Below are 26352 nucleotides of genomic sequence, written 5' to 3'. Positions count from 1 at the left end.
TGTTTCTGGAAAGTAGCCTTGATCCTTCCATGCCAGACAAGACAATCTGGGGATTCCTGTGGCTTAATAATGACAGCTAGCATTTATTGAGTTCCTAAAGTATGCCAAATCTGGGACATCACATTTTTGCACGGGTCACCTCTTTTTTTCTTAACCATAGCTACCAAGTGTGTAACCATCATCCCCATTTTACAGATTTGGCAGCTAAAATAGATGTACAGGAATTAAACACATTTCCATGAAGTTATGGAGCTGGGATTTGAACTCAAGCAGTTCAGTTGATTCTAGGATCCAAATACTAAATGTTTCTACTATTCTGCCAGTGAGTGACCTATTTACCCATTATTGTCACATGAGGCAAGATAAATAACAATATTTTACTGTAAAAATGGCCCATGCAATATTTGGGACATACTAAAAAATTATTTGTTGTTTATCTAAAATTCAAATGTAACTGGGTGTCCTGTATTTTATCTTGTAACCCTCTCACTGAGAGGCATGCTGCAGTGGAAGTGAGAGATCATTCCATAAATTTTGGCCAGTCTGGGATCTCAAAGAAAAGAACCTGCACAGGAAGTTTCTCTTTATAATTTAACAGTCAGTTTCTACATCCCACCCAAATCAGCGTCAAATCTACTTGCTTCTCCAAACATGTTGAAACCTAAGTGCCTTTGGTGTTTGTAGTACAGGTGACTGAACATAAGAGAGAAGTAGGTACCTGGTAGGGAAAATTATCCTTGTGTAAATGGGTCATTGTGGGAGGAATTCAGGGGCAATTTCTGCCCAGATAGGACTTGTAGGCCTGTACCCTCCAGCTGCCTGTGACTCAGAGATGTATTTTCTTTGGCTCAATGATTATTGTTAAGACCCTTCCCTTTGTCCACTGAAGTCTTCACCTGTCTTTTTTTCTTATACTTGGCACCTGGCCCATTCCACTCCTTTATGTTATCTGTCTGCACCCTCTCCCTGGACTTCTGAGTTGATAACCCCTTTTAGGAAGACAACTTCCCAGGAGATGACCAGAATTCAGTTTCAATTCTAAAACTACATTGGATTAGATGCCATAATTTAGGCAGATGCATGCAAGTTTTAATACAGTTTATACAAATTCCCAATGATCCTCCTATTTCATACATATGGCAATGGCGACTGGTAAAATCCTAGTGAAGCCCACAGGTAAGAGAATGCACATGTATAATTGAGCATCGGGTTGAGTTGAGGTTCTCTGAGCCTTAAAAGGATAAATGGTGTACACATTAATAGAGAATAACATGAAGAGGATGGCCCTCGGGGCTGGACTGGAACATCTCTGGTTTAGAAGCAATGAGGCACTTAATTGTTGATTTATACACAATCCAGAATCAGATGCAAAAATATCCATTTTCTGTGAATGTGATGTATCCTACTTATGAGAATCTCTTTCTCCAAAGAAATAAAGAGAAGATCTGCCAACCATTTAAATGAAGAAAAATGGGTCTTGTACTTCCATTTTGCTTTCACTGGTATAAGCCAGATTTTGAATTTCGAAGATTTCAACCTTAATCATGACACCATGTTCTGAACAGAATCATGCTGCAAATTGCTAATCGAGATTTGCTCAGTTGTAGAAAAAGCTTATTTAGGGTTTTAAGAAGTGATGCTAATAAATTATGTTCATATTTTTATTAACCACCTACTTTAAAAAATTTTTTTGCTTTTGACCTCATTGTTATATTAACACCTATTATTGAGCATCAAAATAAAGTAATAATCATGGAAGTGATTTGCAACTATAACGTGAAAAGGTGTTGGTGGAACCATTAAGCGGTTCTTGAACTTTTCCTTTGTCTCTGCTGAAAACTCAACCTCTGATTTATAAATGGCCTGTCCCATGTTTGGAAAGACAGGCTCCTACAAATGAAAAGTAACATTTGGACTGGGGAGAACATAATATATTAACATCACTTCTTAAAATTGTAAAGTGCATCTCAGATCACTTCCCCATTTCTAATCTTGAGAAAGACTGGTGATGAGGGGGCAGTAAGAGGCATTGGATACGGGGGTACAAATGCCAAAGCCTGTTATGTATTTAAATCTAGCTGGTGACAATTTATCATCATGTTCCTTTTATCCTCTCCCAAACCATTAGGTAATCAAGTTTAGACGATTCACATATGCATTTTCAATATTTATCTTTAGGCCATTTAAACCAAGGTGCATTTCCGTGATTAAAAGTGGCACAATAAGGAGAGTTATGAAAAATGACTGTAAAAGAAGAAAATTGGAGAGATAAGCTAAATAAACGAAACCAATTAGAAAACAGGCTTCACAAAGAGATGAAAATACATGTAATTTTGTGGAAGAAATAGATAATGTTAGTTAAAGGTTTAAAAAGTGCTTGGGGGGACATGAGAGTCAGCCATTTAAATGCGAGGAAGAGATGAACTGCTAATCAGTGGAGCTGATGGAGTGGGGGAATGAGTTATTTGAAATTCAAGGTTTTAAACAGGGTTTCAATAGTGTTTTGAGACAGAATGTCGGAAGACCAACACGGGTGAATTACACAGATCAGGATGGGAGGTAATGGATAAACTGCAGGAGCCTGGATGAAGGAAAGAAAAAGAATAAACCCTAAAAAGACGAAAGTGGGTTTGAGTGGTCATGAATAACATATTGAGTCTAGAATATGAATATTCAGCAGTAATATAAGATCATCAGATTAAATGGTTAAGAAATGATATGAATATAATAGGAAATAGAAAAGACAGAGCAGACGGAAAATAAGGCGTTTTTTATTTTTCTTTAAAGGATGAAGATTTCTGATCACAAATGGAGGGAAATAAATGTCAAGATAAATACAATTAATGTGCTTTAGGCAAATAAAGTAAGCTAATACCAAAGAGAGATGAAATGGCATGACGCACCCCCCCCCCCAAAAAAAAGACCCTAAACTAACCATATTCAGCAATTCTCACTTCTTCCAGGATACAGTCTTTGGATATTATGAAATGGCTTCTCCATTTATTATTGTATCCAAACTCTTTAAAGTGGTACAATTTGTAATATTTTTCTCTCTTAATTTCAATCATCTTTTGTGTTTTGGATCAAATTTTTTTTTTCTCATTGTTATCACACACGTGGGTTTCATGCCTCTTTCACTATTTCCCAAGGGCAAGGAGCAGGATTTATTTCACTTGTCTTCTTTCTCACTGGTAGAAAAGCACTTGCTCACAGTGCTTTTTGACTATTTTACTGTTACACAAAAAAATTAGGTCTGTGAAGGGAGCCATATTTTAGGAATAAGAGACTAAAATTGAAAGCAAAAGTTAAATTCAGAAATAAGTATTCTGGATAAAAGGCTAGAAAAATATTAACGGAAGAGAGCCAATTCGAGCAAATGTCTGACTGCAGGGAGGTCACGATGACCATGATGGAACAAAGGTGTTTCAAGTCGAAAATGGAAAGTTAACTCCAGCGTTATTTCACCTGACAAGAAATATCCACATACTTACACAAATGGATTCCCCCGCTTTGTAATGGCAAAATCCATTACATAATTTTTCTAAAATGCACTGTCCTTTTTGCTCTGCTAATAACTATAGCGTTGTTTGTTCCTTGCCAAGATGAATGTTCTTAGGCCCCTGTGTCTGACCTGAATTTGACTGGACTTTCTCCCAAGTGTTTTTGAAGCCATTGGAAAGTCCCATATCTGTAGAGTGAAATGAATTTAGCAATCAAAGCCATGGAGAAGATCATCTGGAAGGCCTCACTAGCAGAGAGGCTGTCTACTGACATACCTCTTTTTTTTTTTTTTGCGTAAAAGATGATCTTGTCTTTAATGGGAATCATAGTTAAAAGGCACAAAATTGACAGTGACTTGTTAATTTAGAGGTGGAAGCAAAAAAGAGGTAATGCTTTATGAAGGTGTGTTCAAGGAATGTATAGTGGGTCTGTCTGGAGGTCATAGATTCAGGAACTGTTTCATTAACTTTCCTGCCTTCAGCTCACTAATAAACCTGTTGGCAGAATGCAGAGATCTCTATTCCTTATCATCAAATGACTGCTCGAATTAGGTCCCTCACATAAGGCCATCTTCCAGCTCTGAAGTGATTCCTGCCAGTGTGATTAAGGGTATTCATTTGCGATTTTCCAGTGCAAAACAAATGAGAATTTTTTCTGTGGAACAGAGGTCTGTGTAGAGAGCATTAAGCACTCTTTATGGCACCAGCAAGATTTAAGCGGAGCATGGGTCTTTTCTTTACTGAAGTGCTAATGTGGCACTTCCTGGAATCAGAGCACGGCACAGCAAACTGAAGATATCATTATGTACTTTAAAACTCCAAAAATGACTTTCAGCTGAGTTTGAACATGATTCGGGTCCTTGGTTCTATCAGGTGGAGGCAGCAATTGTTTCAATGAAATGCGACTGAGAAGGGGTGAATTTATGAGCGTGGCTTCCAGAAAAAAGCACATTTCATGGTGCCTGGTTAAGGCTTTGGATGGAGGGGTAGGGATTTGAATGGTCTATTGCCTCATATAAATTGAAATTCTTTCTGGATTTACCTCTAGACTAGGATTGAAAGGGTTAGGATGTTTGTTTCTTCTTCCTCCTGCCACTTTTATTTTTAAATCACTCCCCACTGGCATTGCAATCTTCTTTGTGATTTTTAAGTTTCATGTTATAATAAAAGCCAGTTAGTTTGTTTGTTTTTAACCTTATTCAGACCTTCTTCTATTTTCTTTTTGCTCAAAGTTTGCTTTCTTCATTTCTTCCTCAGGTCTTGCCATGGGCCAGGTACAGTGGTAGTGGTGGGAATTTGATAGAACTGCAGGAAGAAATAGACAAGTCCACTGTTATAGTTGGAGATAGGGCTGACTGTCTTGTGGGAAGTCAGGCATATGCATCACCCTTTGTGATACAGGTGATAAGTGCACTGTCACTAGAGATATTCTTCCTAGACTGAGGGGGAAGATAGCCCAGAGGGTCTGGGAAGGGTTTTGAGTCAGACAGTAAGCTCCACAAGGGATCCTGATGTTACTAGCACAGAATAGCTAGTATCACTTAGACAGTGAAGGAGCTTAGGGATTGGGTGATGATGGATGAATGGATGAAGGAATGAGAAGAGAAAGAAAGAAGGAAGCATTAAGTGAGACAATTTACATCTTGAAGGGTAAGTGAGTAAATAGCCCAATGCATGAGAATACCACACCAGGTATAAAGTTCAATGAAGTTCAGCTGCATTGAATCAGCCCTGAGTGGCCCTGTAGCGTCTCAATGAAAAAGTATTGTTGGAATGAATGAAAGTGATGGAGGTGATTGGAAGATTTTAGTTAAGGGAAAGAAATGATGAGATTTGCATTTTAGAAAGGTGACCCCAGCATAAGCTTTGCAGCTTTAGAATATGGATTACGGCAGTTTCAGGTCAGGGCTCACACTTTAAGAGGAGGAAAGAGAGAGAGAGAATAGAAAAATCAGCATGCATTGCTGTTTCTATTTTATATATTTGTGCATGGCTACATAATGATTTCTTACAGAGTCATGGACAAAAACAGTTTAAGCAGTCATCTAAGAAACATTGTATTAGAGTTTCAAGTAGAGACGGCAAAGCAGGCTCTGTCTGCAATTGAGGTAGAACATACTGAAGGCCTGGACTATCAGCTGCCTTACCATGCCTGTCCCTGTGTTGAATTTTGTGGGACATTGAATAAGGGAGGAAATTGATAAGATGGAAAGGATTTAAAGATGGAACTTTTCTTTTAATCTTCCCTTTGTTATAAAGCTGGGACATCTATCCTCTTCTTAGTGAGATTAACTTGTTTTAGAAAAAGAAACCCTTAAAATAATATATATATATATATATATATATATGTATGTATGTATAGTAAGCATTGCTACTAATTTCCATGGCACCTGAGTCCCATTCCAATGTTAAAGTGACCAGATCCACAGACGTTTTGGAGAAGAAGCAATGGCTATGGTGGCAGAATCAGGATGTGCAGGTGGAGGCTGAATTAGTTCCCCGTGGCTGCTGTAACAAGTTAGTACAAACTGGGGACTCAGAACAACATAAATGTATTCTCTCACGGTTCTGGAGACTGCAAGTCTGAAATCAAGGCGTTGGCAGGGCCATGCTCTTTCAAAGGCTCAGCGAGAATCTGCTCCTTGTGTCTCCAGCTTCTGGTGGCTGTTGGCATTCTTTGACTCGTGGCCTCATCCCTACAATCTCTGCCTCCATCTCCAATTGCTTTCTCCTCCATTTCTGTCCTCTCCTCTATGTATCTTTTATAAGGACACTTGTCATTGAATTTAGGACCCCCCCCCCCAGATAATTCGGGATGGTTTCCTCATCTCAGGATCCTTAACTTAATTATATCTGTGAAGATCCTTTTCTGAATAAGATCACATCCACAGGTTCTGGGGATTAGGAGATGGACATATCTTTTGGGGGGCCATCATTCCAACCAGTACAGAGGGGAAGGGCTCTTTGGTCAATATTTGCACATGACACTTCACCAGAAGACCTGGCCTGTGCATCCAAGCTAACACAAGGGGGGAAGGATTCCTTCTGTGCCAGAGACTGAGCTTTGCTGCTGAGTCATCTGGGCAGAAGGGTGAGCAATGAAGCCCAGGTTCAGAGTTGAGGATCTCTTTCTTTGTTATTGTGAAAAAGTGTTGATTCATTGTCAATAGAGGTACATATCTTTGCATGGTACTATTCTGGGAAAATAACCCCAAATATGTAATGCAAATGCTTGTTAAGAAGGGGACACCTACATATATAATATGAGGAAATTGGCTAAACTCTCAGGTTCTCAAAAACCTCTTCTGTTAAATAAGTGAGTTAAACTGGCTGATTCTAAGTTCGCTTATAATTTCAAGTTCATTTTCTTCAGTAAGAGCTATACAGCAGGTGTCTCACTCCCCCAGGCCACTTTCTTCTTTCCTTGCAGTAAGTGCTTATAGTTTGCTCGCATTATCACAAGGGCTTGCTGGCTTCCATGTAAGCTTAATCCCAGAGCAGCCTGTTTTTCTTCTAGTGAATGGGTCTCTGGAGAACTCCAAAATGGAAGCTACCTCCTTAAGCAAATTAAGAGTTTTATTGGCAAAATATAATTTGATAACGTACATATGCATTGTCATTTTAACTTAGCAAGAAAGAATATTCAATTCAGAACACCCACAGAAGAGCAGACGCACGTTTGTATGTGAAGCACAGAGAACAGTCCCGTGAAATTCTTAGGTGTTCAGTAATTGCTTGTTGAATTTGAATGGGAAGGTCTATGGAAATATTTCACCGTACCGTCTCTACTTCTGAAGAGACACCAGTCTCTGGAGCCTGAACATTGTCACCGGCTTGCCCACTTCTTTCACGTCAGAGAGGGAAACTGGGGGTTGTACTCACCCTGGGATTCAAACAGCCCCTTCAGCCTCAAAAACTCCAGCCTGATCGTAATATGGCTTTGTTCCCTTTGCCTCAGTGTCTGGAGTCCCCGGCATTGTATCTGTGCCAGCACGCCAGATTCAAACAGCCCTCAGCCACTAGCAGTTTGGGCTCTAAATGGCCTCAGGCAGTTGGAGAACTTTGAGCCTCTGACACCTGGCACCTCTTGGTTCGTGCCTTCAGTCCTGCAAAGCCCCTGTGTTGCCTCCTGTTCCCTCTAGGCATCAAACCTTCAACTCCATGCTGATCCTAAAAGCAAACACTTCTATGGGACTACCTTTCAGTCTGTCAAAGCCACCTTTCTCCCTGCCAGGCACTAGCCTTCAACTTTTCCTTCTTCCAAAAGAGAAGGGGGAAGAGGGAGAGAAAAGTACAGTCAATGCTTACGTGCTAATCTCTAAGATCTGGTTCAACTCTGGGGGGCCCTACTCCCCAGCAGCGCAGAGGCTGCTCAGTTACTGTGACAACCCGGTGTTCACAGGGGCTTCCAGCCTTCGTTAGTATTTAATAAGGATTCTGCATTTTCGCATTTCTCCACTTCAGACTCGCCAGTTTAAGCACAACTTCAATCTACCTTCTTTAACTAATTAAACCTGGTTTTTTAAGAAGCTAACATTTAGGACATAGGAAGTCTCCGATAAATATGTTGATGGATGAATGACTGAATTAATGAATGGTTTGAAATGCCTTGTCTGTAACAACAAAAGGTACTTTTAAACAAACAGTAGAATGGATTCCTCTAGATATGAGGTGAAAGATTCAAGAAAATCTGTATGAGATTGGGACAATTTTTCTTCATGCAAGATCTACCTTTTTTACTAAATAGGTCTGTACTATTATATAATTCCAAACTAAATGTGGCTAAAGATATTTAACCATAAAATATAGCAGGCACCAGTTTTGTATTGGTCTTTAGTCAAATAAACATTTTCAAATAATCTAAAAATGTTACATTGTTACTACCCTCCATAGACATTGCCTTTCACTTTAATTTGCATACAATTTTAGGTGGCTTCTACTTTGCTCCAGAAACTTCCTCTGAACTTGCCTAAATTCCTCTGCTCTCAGTCCTCATTAATCCTAGACATGTCTTCATCATAACACATGTAGTATTATATTAAATTTGAGTGTGAGTTTGCCTCCTTTCCTAAATTGTGGACTCCTTTGTTTCTGGGACTTCCTTTTATTTTCTCAGTTCCAGGTATGGTGCCTAGCACGGAGACCATACTTAGAGAGCGGCATTGAACTGAACTTCTCTATTTTATTTCCGCCTCCCGTCCCCATGCAGGGCATCCCTACTTCGATTCTTCTGCATCTGCAGTGGGTCTGCAGGCTGCTAGTTAGCTGTATGCTTGCATTCACCTTGGAGCATGAATGTCAGCGTGGGGCTTGGTATGGAAAGTGAGGTCATGACCAGTCTGTTTAAGAAAGAGTTAAATCTCCAGCATTCACTATAAACATAGCTCAAGATCTTCCTTTAATGAAGATTTGCCCTGGTGAGGGCAGCAGGCAAGGGTTTCCCCACAAGAAGCGACATTCACGTGCCAAATCCCAAACATTTTCTGGAGTGTGATACTTATTTGTTTGTTTGTTAGTTAGTCAACAAATACTTACAGTACCTGCTATGTGGTAGACACTTCTAGACCTCATGGGCTGGAAACCAGTGGGTTCTTTAGAAACAGGTAGCCAATTAAATTGGTATCTGCATAGCAGAAAAATATTACAAAAGGAACTTAAAATCTCATTTAGGAGTGGGGGGGTGGATTCTTAACATTTTATCATTTTAAAATGGATTTTAGGTATTGAGAACTAAAACCAAAATGTTATTACTTCCACAACCAGATACCTCTCCTCCCCTAAAGAGATTCGTTTTCTCAGTTCCAGATGATGATTTTAAAATTTCAAAGTGGAAACTAGCTTTTATGGGTTTCATCATAATTTCCTCATTTATTATTGTTGAGCTGTAGTTTTTTTTAAAAAAAGACTGTTTCATCCCCCTACTTCTCATTTAAATATTTAAGTTTCTGGGCTTTGGTAAAGCTGTTCAACTCTTTCAAATATACCATTTCTTACTCCTGTTAAATATCTTTGATATTTTATCTTTTACGGGATGTTTAAGTTTTACAATTTTGTTGCAGGAAGATTTACTGGCAAATGAAAGTGATGTTGACTATTCTGTGAAGGCTCTCTCTCTTTCTCTTTAAATTTAACTGATTTCTAGAACTTTTTAATTATATACTTATGAACAAGTGAGTTTTTTTTAAAGGTACCAGAACCTTTGTATAGAGGTGGGGAGACCTGAGTTTGAGCCCTAACTGCCTCTTTCTATGGAGACCCATGTCATCTCTCAATTGTCAGGGCAGTGTGGGAGTCAGACATACCTATGCTGGCAACCTCATTCTGCCCTCTCTCCTTTTTCCTTCTTTTTTTGCTGCATAGTCCACTTCCTTCTTTTTTTGCTGCATAGTCCACTTCAACTCCCATCAGTGACTCTCATTGCCAAAGAATTTTTATTTATAGAACCCATCTTTTTTAGAAGACAGTTGGCGTTGATAGAGCCAAAATTACTTACTGTTGCTTTATCTTTATTTTAATGTCTAGCTATGTGACACTGGGCCAATCTGTTAATTCAGCTTTAAAATGAAGCTAGATGATCTCTAAATGCCTCTCTGGCTCTGAAATTTAATCACATTCTATATACCTTTTAGGAAAATATGTATTAGAGAGTTGAATATACCTTATATAGTCAAGGTAGGGTCAAACTTTCTTTAGCAATAGTTCTGTGCCTCTTCATTCCTTACCCTCCATGAACCTTTATGAGACATTCCAGTTCAGTCTTTCATCCATTCATTCACTCAACCAACATTGACTCACACATGCTAGATGGCAGTCTCTGTGAGAGACACCAGATTATAAAGATAGATAAAATACTGTCTGTACTGCTGAGATGTCTGCTGGAGAGGTAGCCAGGCAAACACTGTAATATAACAATATCCATAAAAATACAAAAAGAAGTGAGTGGGAACTTCTGAGATATTTCCTCATCTCGTGGGAGGATGGGCATTTATGAACAAGGAATGAGATGGAGTATTTGCCCTCTGTTTCCCCTGCCTCCTGCCTCACCACACACAAACACAAATGCACCCACACACATTCACCGCAACTTAACATATACAAAGGCCTGCTGTGTTCAAAGCACTTGGACTTTGCAAAGTATATAAATAAGAGAGAGACATAGTCCATTTTGTCAAGTAGTTTATATCCCATAAAAGGGGATAAGATCTGTCCATAAATGTCTGCACCTAACATAAAATGAGATGCAAACCAAAGCTAAGGTCTGAAAACATTGCAAAGGGGGTTCCTAATGTTGCAAGCACTGCCAATTCAGAGCATGAGGAAGGCATATGCAGAGGCTAGCATTTCAGACAGACTTTCAAAGTGGCTGAGAAGATTCAACTATGTATTGGGTATCTTGTAACTACTGAATTTCAAAGTATAATTATCAACTTGGAGTAAAGTCACTTCTTATTTCTATTTTTAAAATGGTGCATTTTTTTTCTATTTGCATGTGTTTCAAATATCTGATGTATGTTAGCTACTCTGGCCAGCAGAAGCTCCTGTAACTGACTCCTGCCTGGGCACTTCCACTCCCACTGACTGCTCTATACACTTACCAACAATCAGTTGTATTTGTTCCCAAACGGGGATAATTTAATAGAATATTATATAAAACTGATGAAATATGAGAGAGAGGGAAGATGGGAATTGTTGCTTCTATAAAAATTAAATTGCTTTAGAAAGGCTATATAAATGTGAGCCATTAAAAATTTCCTGTTAAATTGAGAGCAGATGAAAAAAAAAGATAAAAGATTTGGAAAAAAGTAATAAAGAGAAACCCCATTCAGCAGAGACTCCCTTAAAGAAAATGCATTGACTTGACATAAAAATTTGGTTAAAGTAAAACATTGGAGTTAAAATTGTATAATTTTTACAATCCTTGGCATTAATTGACTTTTTCAAATAAATTTTCCAAATTGTTTCGTAAGAGAGCTTCTTATCCTAATTCTCTCCTAACTCTGAGTCCTTTCACATTACTGCACACTTTATCAGAACCTTTAGTGTAACACTGCAGGAGTTCTACAACAGTACATTGGTGTGGCTGATTGTTCTAAGATGTGTATTTACCATTAAACTTAAACTCTGGCTCTCACAAGGCCAAGACTGCCATGGGACCAACACCGTGAATTCTGTAAAAGAGAAAGAAAAAGAGAGACTCTTTTTAAGTCCTTTGACCTGAATATTTTCTTCTCATTCTACATTTTCCTTATGGGCAGTCCCTTCCACTTTGGCTTTTTTCCTATATGCTAATTCCCAAATCTATATTTTCTGCCCCAAGTTCTCCATGTATTTCTTATTGACCGTTATAAACCTTTCATCTGGTTTCACAAGGCCTTTAGCTCTTAATCACAAGACTTCTTAACTATATTATAAATAGTCAGCTGTCTAATACCATATTTGCTGGTATATATTAATGTCCCTCTCCATCTCCCCAAACAATTTCCAAATATCAGATTAGCTGATGAGCCTGCATTACATATAAAAAACGCACATTGTGGGGAAGTGAGCCAAAACAGAACGTCTAACAGCGATTAAGGATGCATGTCCTGCTGGTAGTTTTCTTCACAAAGATAATAAGGCATAGATGACAAAGTGGTTTGGATTTTTGTCATTCTCCCATCATTTGAGATTTAAGTTTATTATCTCTACAATCCTGATAGGTGCCAATGTTTACTAAAATCATCATTTTTCTATTTTAGCTGTGGGATTTTTTTTCCAGTTAGCAGACTATTACTGGCTATCCACTAATTTTCTTACTAAATTTTAGTATGCAGCATACTTTATAAGCTCAAAAATACATTTTCCATACAAGACTGCCTAAAAATTGCTGTCAAAATATATCTGATGAAAAATACTTACATTTTTTTCCCTAGAGAACATTCCTTTGTAAAGTTAACACACATCTTAGATATCTGCGTGACTTATTTGTCAATAAATACTAGTTTGGTGCCCATCTCTCCTCTAGGATGTGGCGCCTTTGAGTTCAGGCCTCTTTCTGATCCATCTTTGTATCCCCACCCCTACTGCAGAGCCTTCACATGAAAGTGCTCAATAAATTATCAAAATAGGCTGGGCATGCTCTATAATGATGGTTATTTTATTTAGTCAGGAAAGCCACACATAAGCTCTATTTTAGATAATGACCCATCCCAATGCAACTAGGTAGAAGTCTAAATATTGACTAATAACCTAGAATCCTTAGATGTCAAAAGGGATAAAGACATATTTACATTTTTGATGTAGCTGACTTTATAAATCAATGAAACAATTCTAGATTCAGTCAAGCCGGTGAAGAAAAATATAGTCATTGGTTCTAAAAGAGCCAGTGTACCCAAACATTCAGGATTGAAATCCTGACTTTTTTGTTTATCTGCCACTTGAAAAAGTGCTACTTACCTCCTGGGCCACTTAATTTCTTTGTAGCTCAGTTCCTCATTGATAAAAGGGGGACAGTAATAATAGGGCCTAGCTCATAGGTTGCTATGAAGACTATTATGAAGATATATTTAAATACATGTACTTGTATATACACCCATATTTATCTTTATGCAAAGCCTGGCATATATATTGGTATTATTTGCTTGCTATTACTATTATATTTGCTATTATATATGTTTTCTATTATTATTAGACATAAAATGGTTCTCATTGGTAATTTAGCACTTTAGTCAAACACTATGATTGTCTCATTTGACATATCAGGGCCCAGAGAAATTAAATGCCTTACCTAATTAGTAGATAAAGTCATACTGAACAAGGTTTTAGATGCTTACTTAATTCAACAATTATTTTCATAAGACAAAATTGAACCCCTGCTATATAATAGGTCTACGCTGCACATGAAACCAACACAAATCCTTTATAGGTTGAGATAGTGATTCATTACAGGTATTTATGTATTTAGGTTAGAGGGTCGTTAAAGGAAGTTTGTTCAAAAGCAACTTAAAGTGCGCAGGAAGCTATTTTTGTTACGGTTTTGCTTTGTGTGGTTTACTAATTCCTACACATTTCTTGAAGAGTCAAGTCTGGATTAGTATTTGAAATAATTTAATAGTTTTCTTTAGTCTGAAATAATTTAATAGTTTTCTTTAGTCTGCTTTTTAAAATTTACTTCTAGTGTTTATTTCTAACTTCAAAGTTACATTTTCTGAGAAAACCAGATTTGTAAAGTTATAGTCAATATTTGTGATTGCCCAAATTACCTGCACGTCAAAATGCCCTGAGGGGAACTCTTTAAGTAAAAAAAAAATACTGGGTAACAACTCCAACCTATTTACATCTATAGAATCATGTTTTCAGGCAGGGACCAGAATAATTACTGTTAAACTCTTACCCCTAGCTCCAACCTCCAGGGTTTGCAGTTAAGTGTGAGCACAGCTCTACCAACCCACCACCCTACAGTGGAAGTTAACTGAAGCGTGGGCCCAAGTTCTGAGTAAATAACTTTTCAACAATGGCCATTTTGACCCGGCTTCAGAGATATAAAAGCCATGCAGTGGTACTATTCTGTTACATTTTGCTGCCTAATAAAATATATGAGAAGTAGTTAATTCAGAGAATTGGGTTTGAGAAAACTTATTCATAGTGATTTTGTTTCTCACTGAGAGAATGGAGTTAGCAGGAACATGTGGCTACCCACATCTGTCTGAGATTTGAGGTGAATTTCTACCAGAATCCAAACCTGTTTCTTTTGTTGCCTTGTACTTTGTCCATCTGAATTGTCTTCAATCACAGTGACACTTTTATTTTATTTGATTTTTTTATTGAAGCTTAATTGATTATACATATAATTGAGGTACAGTGTTGGCTATCATTATTTGTGTACAATACATGATGATCAAGTCAATATTATTAGCATATTATTACAAATCGTAATTATTCTTTATGTCCCTTATCTAAGTGTCCTCCCTCCCCCTACCCTTTTCCCATCTCTAGTAACCACAGATTTGTTCTCTCCTTCTGAAAGTTCTACAGAGTACTGTTGTTGGTTTATTTATTTTCTTTTTCCTTCCTTCCTTCCTTCCTTCCTTCCTTCCTTCCTTCCTTCCTTCCTTCCTTCCTTCCTTCCTTCCTTCCTTCCTAACAGCCACTTATGAGTGAGGACATGTGGTATTTCTTTCCACGCCTGGCTTATTTCACTTAACATAATTTTCTCCAAACTCATCCAAGTTGCTATGAATGGTAGAATTTCACTCTTTTTTATGGCTGATTAGCATTCCATGGTGTATATATACCACATTTCCTTATCCAGCCATCCACCGATGGACATTTAGGTTGGTTCCAATACTGGCTATTGTCAATAGAGCTGCGATAAACATGACAGTGCAGGTATCCCTTTGCCCTGATGATTTCCATTCCTTTGGGTATATACCCAGAAGTGGGATTGCTGGATCATACAGTAGTTCTTTTGTTTGTTTATTTGTTTTTTGAAAAGCAAATTTAAATTTTATTTTTGAAAGTCACAAGAACATGTTCGAATCCAGTTGGTATAGTGTCCTTATAAGTATTTATTTTTATTTTTTAGTGTTTATTATTTTTTATTAATGGAAGAGTGAGAGAATGGAATTGGAATAGTATGAAAACAGAAAAAAAATGATGATGATAGTTATTGTCTATCTGTGACCAATGAGGACACCAAAATCTCATGAAAAAATAGTAGAAACCCTCCATATCTCTGAACATTAAATCATTTTATATTTTTCAGAGAAAAAATAATAACAATGATAAAGGTTGAAATTTCACGTACATATTTAGGGAGGACTATGTCAGAGAAGAGGGTTCTAACTATAGTTGTTTGAGAAACCTTCATACTACTTTACATAGTGGCTGTCCTTTATATTACAGTCCCACCAACAGTGTAGAAGGGTTCCCTTCTCTCCTCACCAGCGTTTGTTACTCTCAGTCTTTTTGATAATAGCCAGTCTAACTAGGGTGAGATGATATCTCAGTGTGGCTTTGATTTGCTTTTCTGTAATGATTAGTGATGCTGAGCACTTTTCATGTACCTGATGGCCATTTGTATGTCTTCCTTTGGAAAATGTCTATTCAGCTCCTTTGCCCACTTTTTAAATGGATTATTTGTTCTTTTATTGTGAAGTTGTTTGAGTTCCTTATATATTCAGGATATTAATTCCTTGTTGGATGTATAGTTTGCAAATATTTTCTCCCATTCTGGAGGTTGTCTTTCCACTCTGTTGATTATTTCCTTTGTTATGCAGAAACTTTTTATTTTGATATAATCCCATTTGTTTATTTTTTCTTTTGTTGCTTATGCTTTTGGGGTTTTATTCATAGTTTTTGCCTCATCCTACTTCCTGAAGTGTTTCCCCTATGTTCTCTTTTATTAGATTTATGGCTTTGTGTCTTATACTTAAGTCTTTAATCCATTTGAGTTGATTTTGGTATACGGCAAGAGGTACAGGCTTAGTTTCATTCTTCTGCATGTGGATGTCCAATTTTCCCAGCACCATTTATTGAAGAGGCAGTCTTTTCCCCAGTGTATGTTCTTCTTGCTTTTGTCAAAGATCAGTTGAATCTTTGTATGTGAGTTGATTTCTGGGTTCTTTATTCTGTTCCATTGGTCCGAGTATCTGTTTCTATGCCAGTACCAAGCTGTTTTGGTTACTATAGTTTTGAATAATTTGAAGCCCGGTAGTGTTATGCCTCTGGCTTTACTATTTTTGCTCAGGATTTCTTTGGCTCTTTGGGGCCTTTGTTATTCCATATGAATGTTAGGGTTGTATTTTTTTCTATTTTTGTGAAGAATGTCATTGCTATTTTTATGGGGATTTCATTGAATCTGTAGATAGCTTTGGGTAATATGGACATTTTCACAATGTTAATTCTTTCAATCCATGAGCGTGGAATGTCTTTCCACCTTTTTGTGTCTTCTTTAATTTCTTTCAGTAGTGTTTTGTAGTTCTCATTGTAGATAACTTTCACCTCCTTGTTAAACTGATTTCATAGGTATTTTATTATTTTTTTGGTTACTATTGTAAATGGGCTTGCTTTCTTGATTTCTTTTTCTGCTAGTTTGTTATTGGAGTATAATAACAATACTGAGCTTTGCATGAGCTTTGATTTTGTGTCCTGCAACATAACTGAAGTTGTTTATCATCTCTAAGAGTCTTTTGGTAGTATCTTTAGGCTTTTCTATATATCGAATCATGTCATGTGTAAGCAGGGACAGTTTGACTTCATTTTTTCGAATCTGGATGCCTTTTATTTCTTTCTATTGCCTGATTGCTCTGGCTAGTACTTCCAATACCATGTTAACTGGAGTAGTGAGAGTGGGCATCCTTGTTTTGTTCCTGTTCTTAAGAGAAAAAGTGAAAGCTTTTCCACATTCAGGATGATATTAGTGATTGGTTTGTCATATATGGCTTTTATTGTGTTGAGATACTTTCCTTCTATACCTAATTTACTGAGAGGCTTTATCATGAAGGGATTTTGAATTTTGTGAAGTGCTTTTTTTTCATCTATTGAGATAATCATATGGTTTTTTCCTTGATTTTGTTGATGTGGTGTATCACATTTATTGACTTGCATATGTTGAACCATCCTTGCCTCCATCGGATGACTACCATTTGATCATGGTGTATAATTTTTTTGATGTGTTGCTTTATTCTGATCACTAATATTTTGGTGAAGATTTTCGCATCTATGTTCATCAAAGATAGTGGTCTGTAGTTTACTTTTTTGTTGTATCTTTCTCTGGTTTTGGTATCCGGGTGATGCTGGCCTCTTAGAGTGAGTTTGAAAGAGTGGCCTCTAGATGAATTTTTTTTGAATAGTTTGAAGAGAATGGTTATTAATTCCTCTCTGAAGGTTTGGTGGAATCCAGCAGTAAAACCATCCAGTCCTGAGCTTTTCTGTTTTGGAAGACTGCTGATTACTGCTTCAATCTTGTTGCTCGTTATTGATCTGTTCAGGTTTTCTATTTCTTCTTGGTTCAGTCCTCGTAGTTTCTATGTGTTCAGAAATTTATCTATTTCCTCAAGGTTTTCATATTTGTTGGCATATAGTTGTTTATAATAGTCCCTAGTGATTTGTTGTATTTCTGTGGTATCAGTTGTAATGTCTCCTTTTTCATTTCTGGTTTTTGTCATTTAGGTCTTCTCTCTCTCTCTCTCTTTTGTTTTGTTTTGCTTTGTTAACCTAGCTAATGATTTGTTTATTTTATTCATCTTTTCAAAAAACCAACTTTTTGTTTCATTGACCTTTTGTATCATTTTTGGGGTCTCTATTTCATTTAGTTCTGCTCTGATCTCATTTATTTCTTTTCATCTACTACTTTTAGGATTGGATTTTTCTTGTTTTTCTAGTTCTTTGAGGTAGTGTTAGGTTGTTTATTTGAAATCTTTCTATTCTTTTGATGTAAGCATTTTTTACAATAAACTTCCCTCTTAGTACTGCTTTTGTAGTATCCTACTGGTTTTGGTATGATGTGTCTTTATTTTCATTGGTTTCAAGAAATTTTTTAGTTTCCTTTTTAATTTCTTCTTGGACCCATAGGTCATTCAGGAGCATGTTGTTTAATTTCCATGTATTTGCATAGTTTCCTGGGTTTTGCTTGCTATTGATTTCCAGTTTTAATCTGTTATGGTCTAAAAAGACACTTGAACTGATTTTGATTTTTAAACATTTGCTGAGACTTGATTTGTGACCTAACATGTGGTCTATCCTGGAGAATGTTCCATGTGCTGATGAGAAGAATGTGTATACTATAGTTGTGGAATGAAATGTTCTGTAGATATCTGTCAGCTCCAATTGGTCTAAGGTGTAGTTTAAATCCTCTGTTTCTCTGTTAATTTCTTGCCTAGATGACCTGTTCAATGCTAAGTCAGGTCTCCCACTATTATTGTATTGGGGATTACCTCTTTCTTTAGGTCTAATAATGGTTCCTTTATATAACTGTATGCTCTGAGGTTGGGTGCATACATATTTATGATTGTTATGTCTTCTTGCTAGATAGATCCCTTTATCATTATATAGTGGCCTTCTGGTATCTTTTTATGCTTTTTGGTTTAAAGTCTATTTTATCCAATATAAGAATAGCTACTCCTGCTCCTTTTTGGTTTCCATTTGCATGATGCTGTGGATTGATTGAATTGTGTCCCCACAGTTCACCTACTAGAAGCTTAATTCCCACTGTAATTGTGAGAGTGGGAAGTCCTATTATGGTGATTGAAAGGTGGAGCCTTCAAAAAGTGATTATATTGTAGGACCATGCCACTGTGAATGGATTTTAAATGGTGGTCATGGGTGTGGTTCTGATGGGTTTAAAAGAAGGGCACATTAGAAGTTAGTCTTTCTCTGCCCTGCCATTTTCTGCCATGTGGACCACTGGGTCACTGTTGCTGCCACCAATAACCTCACCAGAAGGTCTGGAGTTCGGACTTCCTAGACTCCAAAACTGTAAATAATAAACTTCATTTTCTTACAAATTACCCAGTTCCATGTATTTTGTTATGAGCAACAAAAATGGACTAATACTCATGGTATATCTTTTTCCATCCTTTCACTTTTAGTCTGTGTGTGTCTTTATAGGTAAAGTGAGTCTCTTGTAGATCACATATGGTTGGGTCTAGATATTTAATCCAACCAGTCAGTCTGTGTCTTTTGAATGGGGATTTTAATCCATTTACATTTAGGGTTGTTATTGGCAGGTATTGTCTTACTCTTGCCATTTAATTGCTTTTTTTTAATGCTTTAAATATCTTTTGTTCCTTTCTTCCCTTTTTATTATTTGTCTTCAATGTTTGTTGGTTCTTTGAGGTGATGAGATTTAGTTTCTTTCTTTTTCTTGTTTGCATTATTGTTTTACCAGTGGGTCTTGTTCTTTCTTGTGTATTCATGATAGCAATTATCAGGATTCCCTTGAGAATTTCTTGCAGGGCTGGTTGTGTAGTGGTGAACTCCTGAAGTTTTTGTGTGTCTGGGAAAATACACTATTTCACCCTCATTTCTGAAGGATAGCCTTCTTGGGTTAGTGTTCTTGGCTGGCAATTTTTTTCTCTTAGTATTTTGAATATATCTTCCCATTTTCTTCTGGCCTGTAAGGTTTCAGTTAAGAAGTCTGCTGTTAGTCTGGTGGAGGCTCCCTTACTGGTGACTTGATGCTTTTATCTTGCTGCTTTTAGAATCCTCTCTTTGTCTTTGAGCTTTGCCAGCTTGAATATAATGTATCTCAGAGAGGATCTTTTTGGATTGAATCTATTTGGGGATATTTGAGCTTCCTTGATCTGAAAGTCTATGTCTCTTCCCATATCTGGGAAGTTTTCCATTATTATTTCATTGAATAAGTTTTCAATGTCTTTTCTTTTCTCCTCCCCTTCTGGAATACCCATGATTTGAATGTTTGTGCACTTAAGGTTGTCTGCTAGCTCTTTTAGGTTTTCTTCATTTTTCCAAACTCTATTTTCCCTTTTTCATTCTGCCTGTCTTATTTCAAAAAGACTGTCTTTGAGATCTGAAATTCTTTCTTCTGCTTGCTCTAACCTGCTGCTTAAGCTCTCAGTTGTGTTTTTTATTTCATTGAATGAATCCCTCAGTTCCAGGAGTTCTACTACATTTTTTTAAAAGTATTAATCTCTTCATAATTTCCTCCTTCATATACTGGATATTTTTCTCATTTTATTGTGTTTTCTAAATGAGTCTTCTCTTATCTCTTTTAGTTTTCATAAGATCATTGCTCAGAATTCCTTTTTAGTCATTTCAAGTGTTTCCTGCTCTATGGGGTCTGGTACTTGAGAATTATTGTATGCCTTTGGTGGTGTCACATTTGTATTTCTAGTATTGCTATGTTGATGTCTGGTCATCTGGTAGAACAGTTGTTTCTTCTATTACTCTGGAGTGGGCTTTGAGGAGAAACACTTCCTCCTCTATTTGCAGGCTCTCTGCTGGTGACTCTCCTTGTGTCAAGGAAGTCAAGCATGTGGTGGACTGCCTGCAGGGTGGTCCTGGTGGTAAGCTGTCCTTATGGTGGCAGTAGCTATAGCTGTGGCTGTCATGGACCACCTACACAGAAGTTGTGTTTGTGGTACTCTCTTGCCTTCTGTTTGGGCATGGGGAGGTTTGCCCAGGGCTTCTGCCTGTGTCCCCAGTTGCAGGATGGTCTCTTGCTTTCTGTCTGGGTAGGGAGAGGGCTACCCAGGGTTTCCACCTGGGTCCCCAGATAAGGGACTCTCTCTTGCCTTCTGTTCAGGTTGGGGGAAGGCTACCCACAGTAATAATCTTAAACTGCAATTGGTTATAAAGAACATTGTCATTTGCAAAGGCTAACTGGCAAGAAGGTTAGTGATTTTCAAAGTAATATTTTTCTTGGCTAAACACATTGTTTGGAATTTTCAGTGTTACTCTTCCTGGCTGCCATTTGTTACTTCTCTAGTGGTTCTATAGCCTTAATTTTCTCCCCCCAGAATCAGGTTCTTGACTGCTCAGCTGCCATTTGCCTATTCCTTCCCATTGCTACTTTCCCTCTCGTTCCTCTAAGTATGCCAGTTCTAATCTGCATCCTGGAAAATTTTCTTTCACTCTTTCCATCTCTGTTTGTTTCCTCTTAAGCATTCTCACTTAGTACCTTTTTTCAGGAGTCCAAAGGCAAAATAAGCAATCTGTTTACTACTTAGAGAAGAGTTACTAACCAAAATTCCTCCAAGGGCTAGATGAACACAGAAATGAGTCAAACAAGCAGGTTGGGGACCGGAACAAAGGAGCAAAAACAATTTGCCCAGCTGGATGTTGTCTTGCTAGAATATGGGCTCAGGGGTGCCAGACTATGCAGTGTTTCAGTAGAAGACAGCAACCCCAAATTTTAAGTGGAATATCCTCGCTTTTAAATTTTTGGCATCTAATTTGATCATTTTTAAAACTCTGTGAAGGAAAAAAAAGAGTAGTGTGGAGAAAATGGACTGTGGTGCTTTTATGCACACTCTTATAGAAATGAGGCTGCCCGTCCTGTTCTTATCTCCCCCTCTACCTCAGAAAGCTGGTTCTCATTGTTGCTTCAGTTTTAGTCACCTCTTGTAAGGAGGATCACCAGAATTATAAGTGTCCAGGCCTTCCCTGGGTTGACTTCAGGGTAGTCTAGATTGTACTCAGAGTCGAGTGGTGGGGAGTTCAGGTAGGAACTTTCTTTCCTTCAGCTTCATGTTTCTGTGGGGATGAACATCGAAGAGTCACCTCTTCTTTCTGCTTCTTCATTCATGTCTTTCCACAGGTGGAGGAGTGAATTTTCTGACCAGAAATATGGAAGCAGCAATGGGTCACGCAGCTGAATGCCTTCCTTCTCCCTTTCCTTTCTGAACCCAAAAGTACTCATTCTGTTCAGCTTTTCCATGTTGTGAGTGAAGTCTGTACTAGTAGTGCTGTCTGTGACCCAGTGAGTAGGTCTGTATGATCCCTGGCTTGAAAATTAGGAACCCATTGTTGCTTACACCTAAGCATTTTTCCCCAAATAATCCAATAAAACTGAATCTTTGATCTCCATATGCCTCACTCTTCTTTCTCTTAACTGGTTCAAAACTTCAGCAATGAACTCAGCAGTGAATGGGATATAATTTCCAGTCTCAAACACCAATTTTTAGATTCTTTGAAATTAAATACACTCTAATCTCTAGCCTGTTCTGAAATAATCTATCTTTCTGTGCTTCCCTGGAAGGATATGTAGGATCCTGGTCCTATCCTTTTTCCCATGTCTCAAGGATGGGTCAATCTAATTGTGGTCTTGAAAGCTGAATTCCAGTGACAGTTTTGTTTCTCCATCAAGGCTTACAATCAGTATTTTTTTCTTAAGATATCCTTCTAAGATCCTTTCTATTTAGACATCAAACTTGGATTTGTGTCCTTTAATTACTGTGTAATTGTTAACTCTTGTCACTGTGAAAGAGAGAAGGGAGGCCAGTGTGTAATGCACCTCAGATCCTATTTATGTTAATCAAAGCCAAGTTCAGTTCGATTCATTAGGAACTATAAAGATCATCACCAGGGCTTCAGCAATGAAGAGAAAAACAAAGTTTATGATTTTATGAAGAGGACCACAGTCTTGGAAATATAGAGAAAAAATAATATTATTGTTATGTTGTCATGATTTATTAAGGCTTAGCATGTGCCCATTAACCACTACCACTACCCACTAACCATATCTTAAATGTCAGGACAGAGGATTTTACTGATGAACTTATAATTTGGACTTTCTGTGGAAGAGGGTTTTTTTATGAATAAGGTATAGGTCCTTCCCAAGCTCACTCAGCATCTCCTGCCCCTCAGCCAGCCCCTTCCATTACAACCTGTGGGATCCTTATTCATGCAGGTGCAAATTCCACCCCCACCTTTGCCTCAAATGCTTCTTCCATTCTCCCCTAATTAAAATGTGTCTTTTCTGTGATAGCATCATTTCCTTAGCTGCCTCAGGGAAAGGAATACTTTCGTTAACTCATCTTGAGTCAGCTGCTTAAGAAGAAGAATCAGCCAACCATTACTCCCCACTGGTACTACCATATCTTTGTTTTGCCACCATTACTCAGCAAAATGCTCCCTCTTGCAAATGGATGCAATCTTTTGGAAAGGAACCAATCACCATCTGAAATATTTTTTGTCTCTGCCTTTGGAAATTCTATCCAGCATTGTCTATTTCAAAGGTAACCTCCTGCATTAAGTTTTATCTATTTCATTCAATCGTCCTGTCTTCCTTCCCTGAGCACCAATTTGGCTTTGCTTCTTTCTTTCTGTCTCTTACAATGTGTCTGCCTTATGTTAGAGACACTCATATTTCTGTATCCCCAGTACCTTATGAGAGGCAGAAGGGAGTCACAGAAAAATGCCCAGCAGTTAGATGGGTTTGATTTCAAATGCCAGCAACTGTACTGCTTACTGGCTTGCTTCAGTACCTACGTTTCTTCTTTACTTTACCCCATATCAGCGACATCCATGTTGATGGTTTCTAACATCCTAATTTTGCTTGTTTTCAATGCTGATGCACTTATCTACTATCGCTTTTTGTCTTGTATTCATAGTTTACTTATCCTTTCCCAACTTTTACTCACTCTTTCTTTCCAATCACCCACAGTTTTCTCATCTCATGTTACACTTTCCTCTGTGTAACCGAGGCGGAGAAAATAGAAAGAAAGAATTCGCTCCAAATACAATCAGTGAGGCCTAGAGGGACTGCCACCCATCAGGGGAGCAGCCCCGATCCAAAATCAGTCTTTCTTTTTATTGACAAGACAAGCAAGTTTAACAGGAAAAATCGGTGGATTCAATCATCATAGTAGGACATAAGGACATGGGCAATGTTACAAAAGTTGTCTATGGCTAAGTATAGCTTAACAATGGAAACTAGTAACATCAGTAAATTAAAGTGACATTCCAAAGTACAATTAGTAAACTGGCTCATTATCTAAAGTATGACCTCTCCTTAAACAAAAGGTACCTCTTATGATAAAATCTAAATACAATTATCTCTAAAGTTTCCCCCAGCAGACAGCTTGCCCCTAGCAAACATCTTTTCCACAACTTTCCCTTCAGCAATTCTTAAAATCTCTTAACAGAACCAGTATGACAACTACCTGTCATCTCTAAAATAATTAAAGTACACAGTCCTGTACCTAGCCAGTGATTAAGAGTTGATTAGATGGGCTTGGGCCACACTATCTATGGGCTGTGGCCCCCTGTCTGAGGGCTTGCCCCATACATGCATTTACCTAAAAACCTTATTCTAAAATCAAATGAGAATCACGATTTCTAACCCACTACAATCTGATCCTCAGATACTTTGATTTCTTCGCAGCAGCTTGACACTACTGACCAACCTCCAGGTTGTGCAATTCTCTCTTGCTTGGCACTTCCATGCCATGCTCTTTTTCCTGCCCCTTTGATTATCCCTCAGTCTTCTCTTTCTCCTTCTCAACCCTATTAATCCAATAACAGATATGTGTTGATGTTTCCTGCATGCCAGAAATTGTATCAGTTAATGAGGATTGAATAGTGTTTGAGTGGTGGCTCTCTTCCTCTTTCTGTCTCTCTCTACTCTTGCATGTGGTCTTGTTCATAAAAATGACTTCCAAAATTGTATTAATGTATTTTACTTCATAATTAATTCTAATCTGCTCTCTCTCCAAATTCTACTTTTCCAACCGCCTTCTCAACATCTCCAACTGTGGCATCTTTCAAAGCCAGCCTGTCTTCCTGATTTCCCTAGTCTGGTAACAGCATTGCTGCCACTCCCGTCACACCAAAGTATCACGGTCCTCTCATGGAGCTCTATCTGTATTCCTCCACAGTCAACTTTTCTAGCTTCCCTACTGCATTCTTAGGTCTGTCATCATAGTTAACTCTCACTACCTCTTGACTATTATAATGATCCCATAAATGATTTTTTTAATTCAATATACATCCTAATTGATCTTCCTAAAAAAAAAAAAAAAACCTCCCCAGCTTAAATTATTTTACTGGCTCCCTGTTTCCCTCCAGATAAAACCCACACTCTTCATATCTGATTTTAGCATATTATTCTAGACTCTTTTGAATACCATTACTCTTATACCATGTTCTGGAAAAACAAAACAAAATAAAACAAAAAAACTGTAATGAGGGAAGTCTCTAGGTTCCCACTATTTTCAATGTGTGAAATATTATTTGTCTCCACCTTTGAAAATTCTCTGCAGCATTGTCTATTTCAAAGGTAACCTCCTCCATTAAGTCTTATCTGCCTCAGTCCGCTGCAGTAGCCATTGAAAAGCAGCAGCCAGAGCTCTGCACTACCCCATGGCCGTGGGCCTCAACAAGGGCCACAACGTGACCAAGAACGTGAGCAAACCGAGGTACAGCTGCTGTGGCGGGTGCCTCAACAAGGGTACAAAATTCATGCAGGATGTGATCCAAGGGGGGTGTGGCTCTGCCCTGTACGGGCACCGCACCGTGGAGCTGCTCAAGGTCTCCAAGGACAAATGGGTCCTCAAGTTCATCAAGAAAAGGGTGGGAACACACATCTGCACCAAGAGGAAGCGAGAGGAGCTGATTAATGTCCTGGCCGCAATGAGGAAAGCGGCTGCCAAGAAGGACTGTACCCCTTCTCCACTCTGTGCAGAATAAAACCTTTACAGAAACCTGAAATAAAAGAGGGGGGGAGAGAAAAAGAGAGAGAGAGAGAGAGAGAGAGAAGACGTAGAACTTTTAGAAGGAGAGAACAAACCTAAGGATACCAGAGATGGGGGGAGGCAGGGTGGGGTTTGGGGGAGGGATAGGCTGGGTAAAGGGCACAAAGAAAAATCGTGATTAGTAATAATGAATATGCTTATAATAATAATAATAAAACAAGTCTTACCTGCTTCATTCAATCGTCCTGTCTTCCTTTCCTGAGCACCAATAGGGCTTTGCTTCTTTATTCTTTCTGTCTCTTATTATGTGTCTGCTTTATGTTAGAGACACTCATATTTCTGTATCCCCAGTACCTCATGAGAGGCAGAAGAGAGTCACAGAAAAATGTCCAGGAGAGTCACACTGGTTTGACTTCAAATGCAGCAACTCTGTTGCTTACTGGCTTTGTGGTCTCTGATCATTTACTCGAATTTTTGAGTCTCAGTGATGTTGAAAATTGATCACAACAATATCTACTTTGCACAGGATTTGTTTTGAGGATTAAACGGGAAAATGCGTGCAAAGCATCTGACAGATTTTGTTAGACAACAGTCAGAAACTATGAGGAAGTTATTATTAGAAAGTAGAGGGAAGAGTCCATTATTGATCTTTGCATTCTACCTTCACCTTCATGCTTAGCGCCTTTCGCAATAGATGTGATGGTTAATATTTGTTG

At 38.0% G+C, this 26352-nt stretch overlaps 1 protein-coding gene across 1 annotated transcript; it reads left to right on the top strand.

The window, feature by feature from the left end:
* Window positions 1-1142: 1142 nt before the first annotated feature.
* Window positions 1143-25631, top strand: LOC134391637 (large ribosomal subunit protein eL36-like). Its single transcript, XM_063115640.1, has 2 exons — window positions 1143-1176; window positions 25282-25631. The coding sequence occupies exons 1-2, from the start codon at window positions 1143-1145 to the stop codon at window positions 25629-25631; spliced, it is 384 nt and encodes a 127-aa protein (XP_062971710.1).
* Window positions 25632-26352: the final 721 nt, after the last annotated feature.

Source organism: Cynocephalus volans, chromosome 12 (assembly GCF_027409185.1).
Source record: "Cynocephalus volans isolate mCynVol1 chromosome 12, mCynVol1.pri, whole genome shotgun sequence".
Taxonomy (NCBI): Eukaryota; Metazoa; Chordata; class Mammalia; order Dermoptera; family Cynocephalidae; genus Cynocephalus; species Cynocephalus volans.
Note: the sequence above shows the minus strand (reverse complement) of the source record. Positions and strands in the feature narration are given on the sequence as shown.